General features: G+C 32.3%; 2 protein-coding genes across 4 annotated transcripts; both read right to left on the bottom strand.

The window, feature by feature from the left end:
* Nucleotides 1-4008: 4008 nt before the first annotated feature.
* LOC115984763 (F-box protein CPR1-like) lies at nucleotides 4009-4449 on the bottom strand. Its single transcript, XM_031107774.1, has one exon. It carries the CDS (start codon nucleotides 4447-4449, stop codon nucleotides 4009-4011), a length of 441 nt encoding a protein of 146 aa, XP_030963634.1.
* Nucleotides 4450-4913: 464 nt separating this feature from the next.
* On the bottom strand, nucleotides 4914-12956 carry LOC115986674 (F-box/kelch-repeat protein At3g23880-like). Of its 3 annotated transcripts, XM_031109911.1 has the most exons (4): nucleotides 12673-12956; nucleotides 11602-12573; nucleotides 7955-8045; nucleotides 4914-5181 (listed from the first exon to the last, which is right to left on the bottom strand). In XM_031109911.1, exons 1-3 carry the CDS (start codon nucleotides 12747-12749, stop codon nucleotides 8000-8002), a joined length of 1095 nt encoding a protein of 364 aa, XP_030965771.1. In that variant the 5' UTR covers nucleotides 12750-12956; the 3' UTR covers nucleotides 4914-5181; nucleotides 7955-7999. The 3 variants fall into 3 exon arrangements, with proteins under 3 accessions (XP_030965771.1, XP_030965769.1, XP_030965770.1); XM_031109909.1 differs by having other exon boundaries at nucleotides 11602-12953; XM_031109910.1 differs by lacking the exon at nucleotides 7955-8045 and having other exon boundaries at nucleotides 11602-12952.
* Nucleotides 12957-14361: the final 1405 nt, after the last annotated feature.

The following is a 14361-nucleotide window of genomic DNA, read 5'->3' as shown; positions in this document are numbered from 1 at the left end:
TTTTAAAGAATAATTCTTAATGAAAAATACAACAAACAAATGATCAAATGATCATATAAATTGAAATAAAAATTTTCATATAACACAAAAATTGAAATCAAGTCATTTTATTTTTTTGATCAGCTAGATATGAATACTTCACTCCCATGTAATATCCTTTCTTAAATCTATGATACCCATAATCTCCTATGACTAATGAATAATATTAGTTACTAATTTAATCATTTAATGACTATAAGTCTATAAGAATTAGTCTATTATGTTCAACATCAACCATTAAAGTAACTAAGCCATTATCACAAATATATTATATCATTTTTTTTTTTTTTTGCATGAATGAGGTAAGAATATGAGGACGTAGCAACCTGGAAATTGGTACTGAGCAAATATCCAAAAGGTAAAAAAATAAAATAAAATAATAAAAATAAAAAAGAAGAAGAAGAATTAGAAGAAGCTAGGCACGTTACTGTTTCAAGGAGAAAAAATCAAGAAGAAATAAAAATAACAGTAGAGAAGAACAAGGTTGTGGGTTTCAGGATAAGTTACACTCAAAAATATTTTTTTTTTGATAAGTTACACTAAAAATATACCAAATTAATGGTTTATATCAATAATGTCAAGATCCTATAGTTTTACTCCAGTTTGGTTTTTTTTTTTTTTGGGAAAATATAAAAATATAAACACCAAAAAGCACCTAAAGTGTGCTTCTTTGTATGAGCCTAGCTTTTGAGGCAAAAAATGGTGGAGCCTTAGGAGTTCGCGCTTTGAGCTTAAGCGCGCTTTTACCAACATTGTGAACAATGTCATTATCCTTCAAAAATCCTTCTATAAGTCTTGACCTCATGATATTTTCCAAATGGCAAAAGGCAGCCAAAAAAAAATTACAGAAATACAACACTCCCTCTAAAAAAAATTCAGTAGCAAATGAACTTCAAAATGAAGGATGTTAATTCTCCACTTGGCACCACAGTATAATGAACTAGTGAATTTAAATAACAGTCCCACACATAATCAGTGTCCCAACAAAATGCCAAGTAGAAAAACTGAACATAATCCGTAATTCACTACAAAAGTACTACTTGATATAAGAATAGAAAATGAAATATAGAGCTCCTAAGCAAGACAACAAACCAATCAAAGAAATTTTTGAATACACTAGATTGTAGCAAAGGAAACTAACGAGAGAAAAAGAAAAGCTTACCTTCCCCCTTTCTTTCTCTATACCTGTTTAACATTTATAGTACACCATAAAATGGGAATACAAAATACTACTTAACCAATTAGTCACTCACGCATGAAATGGTTGAGGAGAAACCGGAACAGTGACCTTGAGAAACGAGAATCATGCATAACTATGCCAAATAAAAACCATATCCAATAAAACAAATTTATAATCCATAATATGGAAACCCATAAAATTACCAGATCCATAGATAAAACTGAGAATACGATCAAAACCTATATCCAAATGCTCAATTTTCAAAACCTATAACAGTCCATTAGTTCTAGTACAAGATTTCCCTGTCCAGAAACAAAATTAGAAAGTAATGAACAATTGAATGTATATACAACAATATCAGCTAAAGGAAGTGGGGAAAGTGTCAAATAATGTTAACTCATACTTTGTTGTGCATAAATTTGAAATTTGTATCTTATGAATTTTAACCAAACAAAAATGCTTCTTTCAACAAGTCCAAAGTTTATAATGGACCCACATTACTTGTTAAAAAGTTACATGAACTTTATCATGACATGAACATGGTGTTGGCAGCAACCACTAAAGACTCATAAGAGGCGAGGGAAGGCTTGTTCCAACCACAAAGTATGGGTTCAGGCCAAACATTTAAATGTTTTTTTAAACCATATAACTGCAGGTAGTGTCATGATGCTTGTTATGGGTTTAGCTCAATGACATAACTTAAATATAGTATGCAAGGTCCTCTCATAATGATCATCAGGAATACCTCAAATCATAAGTCAATTTCTGATACTGTGTTCTGTATATGATTATTTTTTATTTTTTATTTTTTTGATAAAGTAATAAAAATATATAAATCAGAAAAAAGAGTCACCCAAGTATACAGGAAGCATACTGGGCATTTTGTACATGACATATTGTTTTGCATCAATGTAAATTTATGAAACGGAAATAGTAAAACGCATTTTTAGACTGAATGCAAAACATGTCATGAATGAAACACAATATCAGAAGGCAATGACAAACATAAGAAAAATCATAGCAAGCCAAATGAAACGGAATGAGTAATACACATTTTCAGCATATAAAAAATGATAATAACATCAATCTTTCATTAATATTTATGAAAGATTATTGCTGAAGTTGTTTGAGTGGGTTTTGCGGAAATGGAGCTTTATAATGACTACAAGTTTGAGAAATCTTTAATGCTATTTATGTCATTTAAATTCCCAAAACAAAATTGGTGGTGTTAATATCAAGGATTTTCACCATATCAGCTTGGTTGGAAACGTCTATACGCTTATGGAAAGGGTGTTGGCTAATTACCTAATCCAAAAAAAGAAAAACAAAAAGAAAAAAGAAAAAAAAAAAAAAAAAAAACAAAAAAGTTGTTGCCTAATCACTTAAATGAACCATAGGTGTCTTGTGTTAGACCCAAATGCTTTCAAAAAAGATTGAAAAATCCCTTATTTGATGTTAATTTCCAATAAATGTCTTTCAAAGCAAACTTGATGGAAGTGTTTTTAGAGTAATTTGTAGGCTGTACACTGAAATGATATGTAATTATGTTAACTAGGGCTATTTCATATATCTGTTAGACAGACTCAAATCTGGTGAAAGGAGGAAGTGGGTTTGGTTTTCTATTTGGACAATTTGGTTCTCAATCATGGTAAATAGAACTACAATTTTCTTTTCTTATAGTTCAAGATGACTGAGACAATGAGGCCCTTTCTCCATGCTTCTTTTATTGGTTATGGAAGTAAATAATAGGATGGTACGCAAGGCTGTGGAGGGTGGGTACTTGGCTGCATTTCAAGCTGAAGGAGAAAGTAAAGGGTTTATGGAAAGCTCTCCTCTTTTGTTTGCTCATGATACAAGGCTATTTGTGATGTAAATTCTGATCAACTTGGCTATATCTGATGCTTTCCTTCTCTGTTTGCAAGCAGTCTCAAAATTAGGGGTTAACCTAAGTAGAACAGAGCTTGAACCAACAGGATAAACGGAGTGTGTAATGAAGCTAGGCTTAGTTTTGGGTTTTAGGGTGGCGACTCTACCTACAGTATATTTGGGATTACTCCAGGTTTGTCCTTTACGACACAACCAGTTTGGAAAGCAATCATTGAAAAGGTAGAAAAGAAACTAGCAAGTTGGAAGAAGCAATATTTATCAAAAGGAGGAATGATCATTCTTATCAAAGTACATTTATCTAGACTACCGATGTGGGTAAATAATTTTTTCCATATCAACTCACAACCAAAATAAACAAATGCAGTGCTGAAGCTAATTCAACATCATATATTCAGCTAAACAAAACAGTACTTATTTTTGGGCAAACCCTGTATTTATTACATTTTTACAACAAACCTTGGGGTTGTCACTAGGATTACCCCAATGCAACTACCACACTCAATACAATGTGATACATTTAATCAATTAAATGTACCACACTCAATACAGGAAGTGTAAAACACATTTTGATGTTGAATATGTATTAGTTGTGACAAGTTCAGCGTATAGAAAAAGATAATAACATCAGTATTTCATTTATATTTACTGTTTACAGCTTGCAAATGTTTAAGTTCATCATCAACAACCACAAAATTGCATTTAACAACTCTGACACTCTTTATAGCAAGTCAATAAGAAATTAAGATCCGAAAGCAGTATACTGAAATCTGAAAATGTTTACTTACAGCCACACAACATTTTCTAGTATATGCCAAGAATAAGATAGAGCTGAGGAAAGTAAATGCTGAAATTTTTAGTTAAATCTGGTTATACCTGTATTTCCTCTTCCTGCTCACTCTCCTTTAGAAACTGTCATTTGGTTTGTCAAGTAAGACTAGATTCTCCATATAATTTTCAACACAAAACATGAATTGCCTCCCAGAAATTCCCAAATTCTTAATTTGTCTGCTCTCAGGATCATATGAAGAGATCTGATGAAGAAGTAGTCCTGCTAGTTCTGTCTCCACTAATATATTACCATTCTTCTGGAGACCTAATAACAGTCCTCTATTGAAATCAACAGTGAAATGTTTAGTCCAAGAATCAGCAACACCATACTCTTTCATCACCCAAATGGAACAGCACTTCATGGTGTTCTCAAGAGGATCATGACATAAAAGAGAAAGCGATCCCCCAGTTACTGAGATACGAACATAATCAGTCGTACTGGTACCAGTTGGCACAGATATCACACGAAAAACCTCATCACCCAAGTCAAATGACAAAACTAATGCACAGGACATATTGTCCATATCCTTGGTCCAATATTGGCGTCATTTTTCTATTTTGTACAAATTACAACATGTCTTTTTGTTGTGTCCATGCACTTATTGTTTCAAGAATTTTGTAATTTATTACTTTTATAATTATAATTATAAATTTATAAAAATAATAATATTTTGAAGAGTTTTGTAATTCAATTAAAACTATATATATATATATATATATATATACATAATCTATTTGTCTAAAGTTGTCCTTAAATTTGGTAGCCATATATACACCCAAGTTATTGTCGATTATTATTAATTTCTTTTTACTACAAATTATCATTTCTTATATAGTACAAGTATAATTGTATAAATAGTAATTCTCTTAGAAAGTATTATTTATTTCCTTTCACTTTTCCTCTCAACTAAACAAAGCAAAGCTATATTCATTTTTTACCATGTTACTTTTTTATCCGTTCAACAAAACACACATCAAGAAAAATACAAATATTTTCTTTCCAATAACATGATTACAGCAAGTTGTTCAAATACACATGAATACAAATGATAACATGATTACAACAGATTTTTTTATTTTTTATTTTTAGTACAACAAGTTGTTAAAATACACATGAAGCAAATATGAAAATTTCCAAGTTCAGCAATAATTTATAATCTTTTCAGATTATTATTTATTAGTTACAAAATATAAATTGCTCCACACTGAATGATTGTTGTGCTAAACCCACAACTTATATTTCTTACCTACAACACAAAGATAAAATTTCTTAGTATCTTATTTATAAAAAATAATAATTTCAAACATAATTCAAAAACCACAATAACTTAGCTTCTCATATAAATTAATTGCATATTTTATCATTATCAAACAAGTCCAACATTATTAATAGCATAATTTATTACTAGCAAACAAGATATATGATATTTAACTCAAGACATAACTAAACATATTTATTAATGTAAAATAAATTTATTATTGTGAGACACAATTATCCATCCTTCATTTATTAAGCAAGCATATTTATTGCAAAAAATTTAATACTTGGACATATATATTGTAAGACAAATTTATTATAAGATATTCATTATTACCAATTTTAACGAAATACTAATTATCCGCTATACTAATAGTAAGATACTAAAAATATGGTCACTTCTCTATAACCCCTTCCAATTGAACAATCATTTAGATGAGAAGTGGCCCAAAGTCAAACTAATCATGTGCATTACCTACAATAATGAACAATCAGTGTTGGTAAAAGCGAGGAGCACACTTTAACGCAAAGACCTTTTGGAGCCTAGGCACAAAGCGCAAATGCACGCTTGATTAAAGTGAAGCAAACATTTTTAAAGAATAATTCTTAATGAGAAGTGAAACAATCAAATTATCATATAAATTGAAATAAAAAATTTCATATAACACAAAAATTGCAATCAAGTCATTTTATTTTTTTGATCAGCTGTATATGAATCCTTTACTTCCATGTAATATCCTTTCTTAAATCTCCGATACCCATAATTTCCTTTGACTAATGAATACTATTAGTTTATAATTTAATCACTTAATGACTATAAGTCTATAAGAATTAGTCTATTACGCTCAACATTAACAACTGAAATAACTAAGTCATTACCCCAAATATAGTATATCATACTTTTTATTTTTTGCATGAATGAGGTAAGAATATGAGGACGTAGCAATATGGTAATTGGTACTAAGCAAATTTCCAGAAGGGGGGAAAAAGAATTAGAAGAAGAAGCTAGGCAGGTTACTATTTCAAGGAGAAAAAATCAAGAAAAAATAAAAAATAACAATGGAGAAGAACGAGGTTGTGGGTTTCAGGACAAGTTACGCTCAATTTTTTTTTTTTTTTTTTTGATAAGTTACACTAAAAATATGTCAAATTAATGGTTTATATCAATAATGTCAAAATCCTATAGTTTTACTCCAATTTTGGTTTTGTTTTTTGAAAAATATAAATAAATAAACACTGAAAAGCACCTAAAGTGCGCTTCTTTGAATGAGCCTAGCTTTTGAGGCAAAAAACGGAGGAGCCTTAGGACTTCGAGCTTTGAGTTTTAGCGTGCTTTTACCAACATTGTGAACAATGTCATTATCCTTCAAAAATCCTTCTATAATTCTTGACGTCATGATGTTTTCCAAATGGCAAAAGGCAGCAAAATTTTTTTTAAAGGAATACTAAACTCCCTCTAAAAAATTTCATTAGCGAATGAACTTCAAAATGAAGGATGTTAATTCTCCACTTGCCACCACTAGTGAATTTAAATAACAATCCCACTCATAAACAGTGTCCCAACAAAATGCCAAGTAGAAAAACTGGACATAATCCGTTCCACTACAAAAGTACCACTTGATATAAGAACAGAAAATGAATTATAGAGCTCCTAAGCAAGACAACAAAACAATCAAAGAAACTTTTGAATACACTAGATTGTAGCAAAGGAAAAAAACTGTGAGAGAAAAGAAAAGCATACCCTTCTCCCTTTCTTTTTCTATACCTGTTTAACTCTTATAGACCATAAAATGGGAATACAAAATATTACTTTACCAATTAGTCACTCACTCATGAAATGGTTGAGGAGAAACTGGAACAGTGACCTTGAGAAATGACAATGATGCATAACTATATCAAATAAAAATCATATCCAATAAAACAAATTTACAATCCATAATATGGAAACCCATAAAATTACCAGATCCATAGATAAAACAGAGAATCGATCAAAACCTATATCCAAGCACCGAATTTTAAAACTCGTTATTCTAGTAGATCATCCAAATTCACCCAAAATTGAAATTGAAGATGAACCCAAATGTTGTGCTTTGTGGAGCCTAGTTGTGTTTGATCCGGATTATGACCCGACCCGAAATAATGTTGTTACAGTTTTTAATGGGAGATTTTCTGAGACTTGGTCCATGGGGCGGATATAAAAACTGTTGTTTTGGATATTAGGGTTTTGATGTCTTTTTTTTTTAGAGAGAAAAACTATACTACCACACTTTGTATTTTTCCCTAAGAATAGTGAAATCCCTGCAACTTTGTGGATGTAAGCAATTTGTCAAACCACATAAATACTGTCTTGTGTGTGATTATTTTTATTTTATTTTTTGCGTATATTTTTCTCTATTTTTGCATCTCACAGGTCTGGGAATTTTGTACATATTCCCATCACCAAATTGAGGTTTTGTATCAAAAACAAGAAGCTAGACTCAAAAATAAAATTTCCAATATTTGAACAACGGATTCAAACTCAGGAAAAAAATCAATGAAAAAATTCATATAAGTTAAAAGGACCAAATAATGTTGTAGATAACCAAATATCGGAACACATTGCTCAAAATATTCACAATCAAACCCACCAAAACCCAAAATTCAAAGTCCAAATTTGAAAGCAAAACCACAATTACACCCCAAAATAATCTCGGACAACACAGAACACCAAAACCCATTTAACCCATTATTTCAAAAAACCACAAATTGTCTAAGATAATTACCTGCCAATGCCACCTGCTAAGGATGACGCCTTCCTGGCCACAACCCTAAGGGTTCACAGCACTGATTTGGCCCAATTGAAGGGACCATGACCTTGAGAAAAAGAGAAAAAAAAGGGCATTAGGTCAAGTGATAAAAATGTTGTGAAAGAGAGAGTCAATTGAGAGAGAGAGAGAGAGAAAGAGAATTTGGATGATCGCTACTACGGAAAACGCTGTAAGAACCTAATTGTCCAGTGAGAATCGAACCTAATCATAAAAACTGGACAATCAAAATAATATATAAATCAATAAACAAAATTCAGAAGAAATTCAGAATGAAATCAAAATTTAAAGAAAGAAAAGGCCAGATCAGTGAGAGTGGTGGATTGGCTTCTATATCTGTTAAAAACTAGTGCTAGGCATTCAAAATATTTTGCCAACATATAGGGTCACAAAACAGGGCCTACACAAAAACTTGGACTAAGGAATTATGTTTCGGTTGTGTTGTTGTCATCTCACAGCTCCTCTGTGCTTCATTAAATGTTCTTGTCATATGAGAGTCAATGTCATTTAACACTTATTTCCTAACTTTTAACTGTCCTTATTCATAGGTTAATCCATGCCCCTCAATAACCTCAACCAAAAAATGAATGAATAATTACTGCAAGGATAAATAACCAACACGTCAGATTTTTATTAACAAACCAAAATGAATGCTCCTATTAACAAGACATATGTATGTTTAGACATAGAATCAATCACTGCATAACAGGTTAAAGCAACCAAAGGTAACAGCAATGAAGAGTCACTTCTACTTCACTATTCACTAAAGCCGCATTTTCTTCAATTTTCAATGTGTTTGGAAATGAAAATTGACATTCAGAAAATAAACGCATACTCTTCATTTATTTTTTATTTTTTTTGAAAAAAAAGCTCTTAACAAATCTCAAGGCACATTAATAAGCTAGAAGTACCAATTTATGCTGGTAGGACAATGTCTTCAAAAATAAAATAAGGGAAAACATTCTCCATTATCTTCTGACTTGTTACAAATTTTTCTTCACTGATTGACCTAAGTTCCTACCATCAAATAAATAGAAAATATCCCTCAAATTGATTTTCTTTCCCTTGATTATACATGAAACAAGCAAAGCCAAAGTGCAATAACAGTCCATTAGTTCTAGTACAAGAATTCCCTGTCCAGAAACAAAATTAGAAAGTAATGAACAATTGAACGTATATACAACAATATCAGCTAGAGGAAGCAGAGAAAGTGTCAAACATTGTTAACTCTTAAGGATATATCATACTTTGTTGTACATACATTTGAAATTAGTATATTACGAATTTTAACCAAACAAAAATGCTTCTTTCAACATGTCCAAAGTTTACAAGGGACCAACGTCACTTGTTAAAAAGTTATGTGAACTTTATCATGACACAAACACGGTGCTGGCAGCAACCACTAAAGACTCATAAAAGGCGAGGGAAGGCTAGTTCCAACCACAAAGTATGGGTTCAGGCCAAACATTTAAATGTTCTTTTTTAACCACATAACTGCAGGTAATGTCATGACGCTTGTTATGGGATTATCTCAATGATATAACTTAAATATAGTATGCAAAGGTCCTCTCATAATGACCATTAGGAATACCTCAAATCATATGTCAATTTCTGATACTGTGTTCTGTATATTATTATTATTATTTTTTTTTTTGATAAAGTAATAAAAATAAATAAATCAGAAAAAAGAGTCATCCAAGTATACAGGAAGTATACTGGCCATTTTGTACATGACATATTGTTTTGCATCATTGTAAATTCATTAAACAGAAATAGTAAAACACATTTTTAGATTGAATGCAAAACAACATGTCATGAATGAAACACAGTATCAAAAGGCAATGAAAGAAATGTCAGAAAAATCATAGCAAGCCTAATGAAATGGAATGGGTAAAACACATTTTCAGCATATAAAAATATAATAACATCAATCTTTCATTAATATTTATGAAAGATTATTGCTGAAGTGGTTTGAGTGGGTTTTGTGGAAATAAAGCTCTATAATGACTACAAGTTTGAGAAATTTTTAATGTTATATATGTCACTTAAATTCCAAAAACAAAATTTGTGGTGTCAATATCAAGGATTTTCACCATATTAGCTTGGTTGGAAATGTCTATATGCTTATGGCAAAGGTGTTGGCTAATCTCTTTACCAAATCCAAAAAAAAAAACAAAAACAAAAACAAAAAAGGTGTTGGCTAATCACTTAAATGAACAATAGGTGTCTTGTGTTAAACCCAAATGCTTTCAATAAGGTGTCTTGAAAAATCCCTTATTTGATGTTTATTTCCAATAAATGTCTTTGAAAGCAAACTTGATGGCAGTGTTTTTAGAGTAAATTGTAGGCTGTACGCTGAAATGAGACGTGATTATGTTAACTAGGGCTATTTCATATATCTGTTAGACGGTCTCAAATTTGGTGAAAGTAGGAAGTGGGTTTGGATTTCTATTTGGACAATTCGGTTCTCAATCATGGTAAATAGAACCACAATTTTCTTTTCTAATAGTTCAAGAGGACTGAGACAATGAGGCCCTTTCTCCATGCCTCTTTTAATTTTGGTTATGGAAGTCAATAATATGATGTTACGCAAGGCTGTGGAGGGTGGGAACTTGGCTGCATTTCAAGTTGAAGGAGAAAGTGAAGGGTTTATGGAAAGCTCTTCTCTTTTGTTTGCTCATGATACAATGCTATTTATGATGTAAATTCTGATCAACTTGGCTATATCTGATGTTTTCCTTCTCTGTTTGGAAGCAGTCTAAAAATTAAAGGTTAACCTAAGTAGAACAGAGCTTGAACCAACAGGATAAGCAGAGTGTGTAATGAAGCTAGGCTTAGTGTTGGGTTTTAGGGTGGTGACTCTACCTACAGTATATTTGGGATTACTCCAGGTTTGTCCCTTACGACACAATCAGTTTGGGAAGCAATCATTGAAAAGGTAGAAAAGAAACTAGCAAGTTGGAAGAAGCAATATTTATCAAAAGGAGGAATGATCATTCTTATCAAAGTACATTTATCTAGACTACCAATGTGGGTAAATAATTTTTTCCATATCAACACACAACCAGAATAAATAAATGCAGTGCTGAAGCTAATTCTACATCATCTATTCAGCTAAACAAAACAGTACTTATTTTTGGGCAAACCCCATATTTATTACATTTTTACAAATAACCTTGGGGTTGTCACTAGGATTACCCCAGTGCAACTACCACACTCAATACAATGTGATACATTTAATCAATTAAATGTACCATGCTCAATACAGGAAGTGTAAAACACATTTTGATGTTGAATATGTATTAGTTGTGACAAGTTCAGCGTATAGAAAAAGATAATAACATCAGTATTTCATTTATATTTACTGTTTACCGTTTACAGCTTGCAAATGTTTAAGCTCATCATCAACGACAACCACAAAATTGCATTTAACATCTCTGACCACTCTTTATAGCAAGTCAATAAGAAATTAAGATCCCAAAGCAGTATACTGAAATCTGAAAATGTTTACTTACAGCCACACAACATTTTCTAGTATATGCCAAGAATAAAAGATAGAGCTGAGGAAAGTAAATGCTGAAATTTTTAGTTAAATCTGGTTATACCTGTATTTCCTCTTCCTGCTCACTCTCCTTTGGAAACTGTCATTTGGTTTGTCAAGTAAGACTAGATTCTCCATATAATTTTCAACACAAAAACTGAATGGCCTCCCAAAAATTCCCAAATTCTTACTTTGTTTGCTCTTAGGATCATATGAAGAGATCTCACAATGAATTAGTACTGGTAGTTCTGTCTCCACTAATATATTACCATTCTTCTGGAGACCTAATAACACTCCTTCTTCGAAATCAAAAGTGAGCTGTTTAGTCCAAGAATCAACAACACCATACTCTTTCATCACCCAAATGGAACAGCACTGCTTGGTGTCCTTAAGACTATCATGACATAAAAGAGAAAGCGATCCCCCAATTACTGAGGTAAGAACATAACCAGTTGGACGGAATGCACCATTTGGCACAGGTATGATGCGAAAAACCTCATCACCCAAGTCAAATGACAAAACTAATGGACAAAAGTTATCATCCCTATCTATCCCTACAAAATGGACAGCCCCATTTAAAGAAGCTGATGGTTGCCCCGCATCATTAAACATAAACCCGGGTGAAAAAGAGTTGCCAGCACTTGTTATTCTCCAAGAGCCCTCATTAAGAGAGTAAATCTCAACCACAGGTATTTTGGCTGCTTCAGACGTTTTAGTTCCATCTTGAAATACAATCCTCACCACCTTATAATCATTAGTCCGTGGATCAAACCCGAATGCTGAACGATGATCAATTTCGCCGTGCGACTTGACAGTAATGCAAGGGTTTGGAAGGGTTATAAATTTTCTAATAGAGGGATTCCAAAGAACATAGCGCTCTAGTTCACAAAGACAGAGCAATCCATTCACGGAACCGATTAACCTAAAACGACTACTCGCTAGTGGGAAATCAATGTGTTGAATTTGAACAGATGAGGAGTCATTGTTATCTTCAATTAATTTGTAGTGCTCTAAATAGGGTTTACCAACGCCGTGCCTAACAATTAATTTGTCGGAGTTGGAGGAATTGTAGGAAAGGTGGGAATTGATGAAAGAAGGGGTTGTAATTAAAGAGTTCCATGATTTAGAAACGCACCTGAATCGAATTAGGGATTTGACGGGAAGTCTGTGCAGTATTTTCAGCACCACTTCGTCGGGGAGATAGTCTGACATTACTAATCCTAGCCCAATTTCAAGCTTTTCTGAAATTTCCGGTTTGAAACACTTGGAAATGGCGTAAGAGATAGGCAGTGTTTTTTTTTTTTTTTTTGCTGAATAAATATTTTATTTATGACTAACAGAGTACAAAAGATGGAGGGCCTGAAGCCATCTGTCTCCACAGCCTCAGAAATTAGGAAAGTGACCTTAGAGATGGGAATTCATCCTACCCAATTGACAAAAGTAGCCCATTGAGCTAAAAGATCGGTTGGAATATTACCCTCTCCGTACAAAAAAAAAAAAAAAATACAATAGCATCAAAACACTTTACAAAATACAAAATATCTGTAACCACCTCTACAATACTCCAGTGAGGTGTCTTTCCTGCATTACTTATCTATCACATTCCAAGCATCACCTTCCACTATGATTTTAGAAATCCATTTTCAATGGCTCTCTTAATGGCACAAAATGCTGCCTTAGTTTCACCCACCAGAGGACTACCTGGTTCAATTTGTTCTGCCCAAGCAAACAACAATTCTCCTTTATCATCCCTGCCCACTATAGCTAGAGAAGTTTTTTCTTCTCTTACAGTTACATCAAAATTTAATTTAACCCAACCATATGGACGAGGCTTCCATATCGCTTTCCTTATAGGACTGTGAAGATTGTCTTTCCAAGCTTGTTTATGTTCTTCATATGGTCTCAAAATTTGCCTAGAAAGCTCCAAAGGATTGGAACTCTTTCCTTCAAACCTGGTTTTGTTTCTTGTCATCCAAATTTGGTCTAGGACTATTAGAGCATATAGCTGAAAATACTTTACATTACAATCATCTAAACCAAGCAGACCTTTAGGATTTAGAATTATCTTTATCTAGACAAAGATGGAAATGTTACCCATATTTTGAAGATTGAGAGGCCATGGAGCAAGGAGCCAGATTTGGGATGCCCAATCACATTGAAGGAATATGTGATCAAGAGTTTCCGGGGCATTTTTGCACAAACAACAATCAATAGAGGGAATGGAGAACCTGTTGTCTATAACTACACAAGTTGGAAGAACTCTCAAGCTATTTTCCCCAACAAATGTTTGAGTCTTGCATTTGCTTTGAGCTTCCAAATATCTTTCCAGTCTTTACTACTTAGATGTTGATGGGGGACTTGAGCTACTGATCTTAGAATATTGTAGGCTGATTTAACTATAAATTCCCCTGATGGAGAGAGGCACCAAAATATTTGATCTTGGGAGGCTTGGTGTGATAGGTAGTGTTAAACTTTGTTTTTTCGCAATTGTTAATATATTCTATTGTGATTAGAACAATATTACTTTCACCTTGGTCCAATACTAGTGTCATTTTTTTATTTTGTACAAATTACAACATGTCTTTTTGTTGTGTCCATGCACTTATTGTTTCAAGAATTTTGTAATTTATTACTTTTATAATTATAATTATAAATTTATAAAAATAATAATATTTTGAAGAGTCTTGTAATTCAATTAAAACTATATATATATATATATATATATACACACATAATCTATTTGTCTAAAGTTGTCCTTAAATTTGGTAGCCATATATACACCCAAGTTATTGTCGATTATTATTATTTTCTTTTTACTACAAAT

Source organism: Quercus lobata, chromosome 4, assembly GCF_001633185.2.
Source record: "Quercus lobata isolate SW786 chromosome 4, ValleyOak3.0 Primary Assembly, whole genome shotgun sequence".
NCBI classification, from domain to species: domain Eukaryota; kingdom Viridiplantae; phylum Streptophyta; class Magnoliopsida; order Fagales; family Fagaceae; genus Quercus; species Quercus lobata.
This window is presented reverse-complemented; position numbering and strand designations above follow the sequence as displayed.

Coding starts and splice junctions, on each gene's coding strand:
- LOC115984763 (XM_031107774.1), bottom strand. CDS start 4,449: ATGTCCTGTGCATTAGTTTTGTCATTTGACTTGGGTGATGAGGTTTTT.
- LOC115986674 (XM_031109909.1), bottom strand. CDS start 12,749: ATGTCAGACTATCTCCCCGACGAAGTGGTGCTGAAAATACTGCACAGA. Junction 8,046..11,601: donor AGCAGGAAGAGGAAATACAG/GTATAACCAGAT, acceptor CTTTTTCTCAAG/GTCATGGTCCCTTCAATTGG.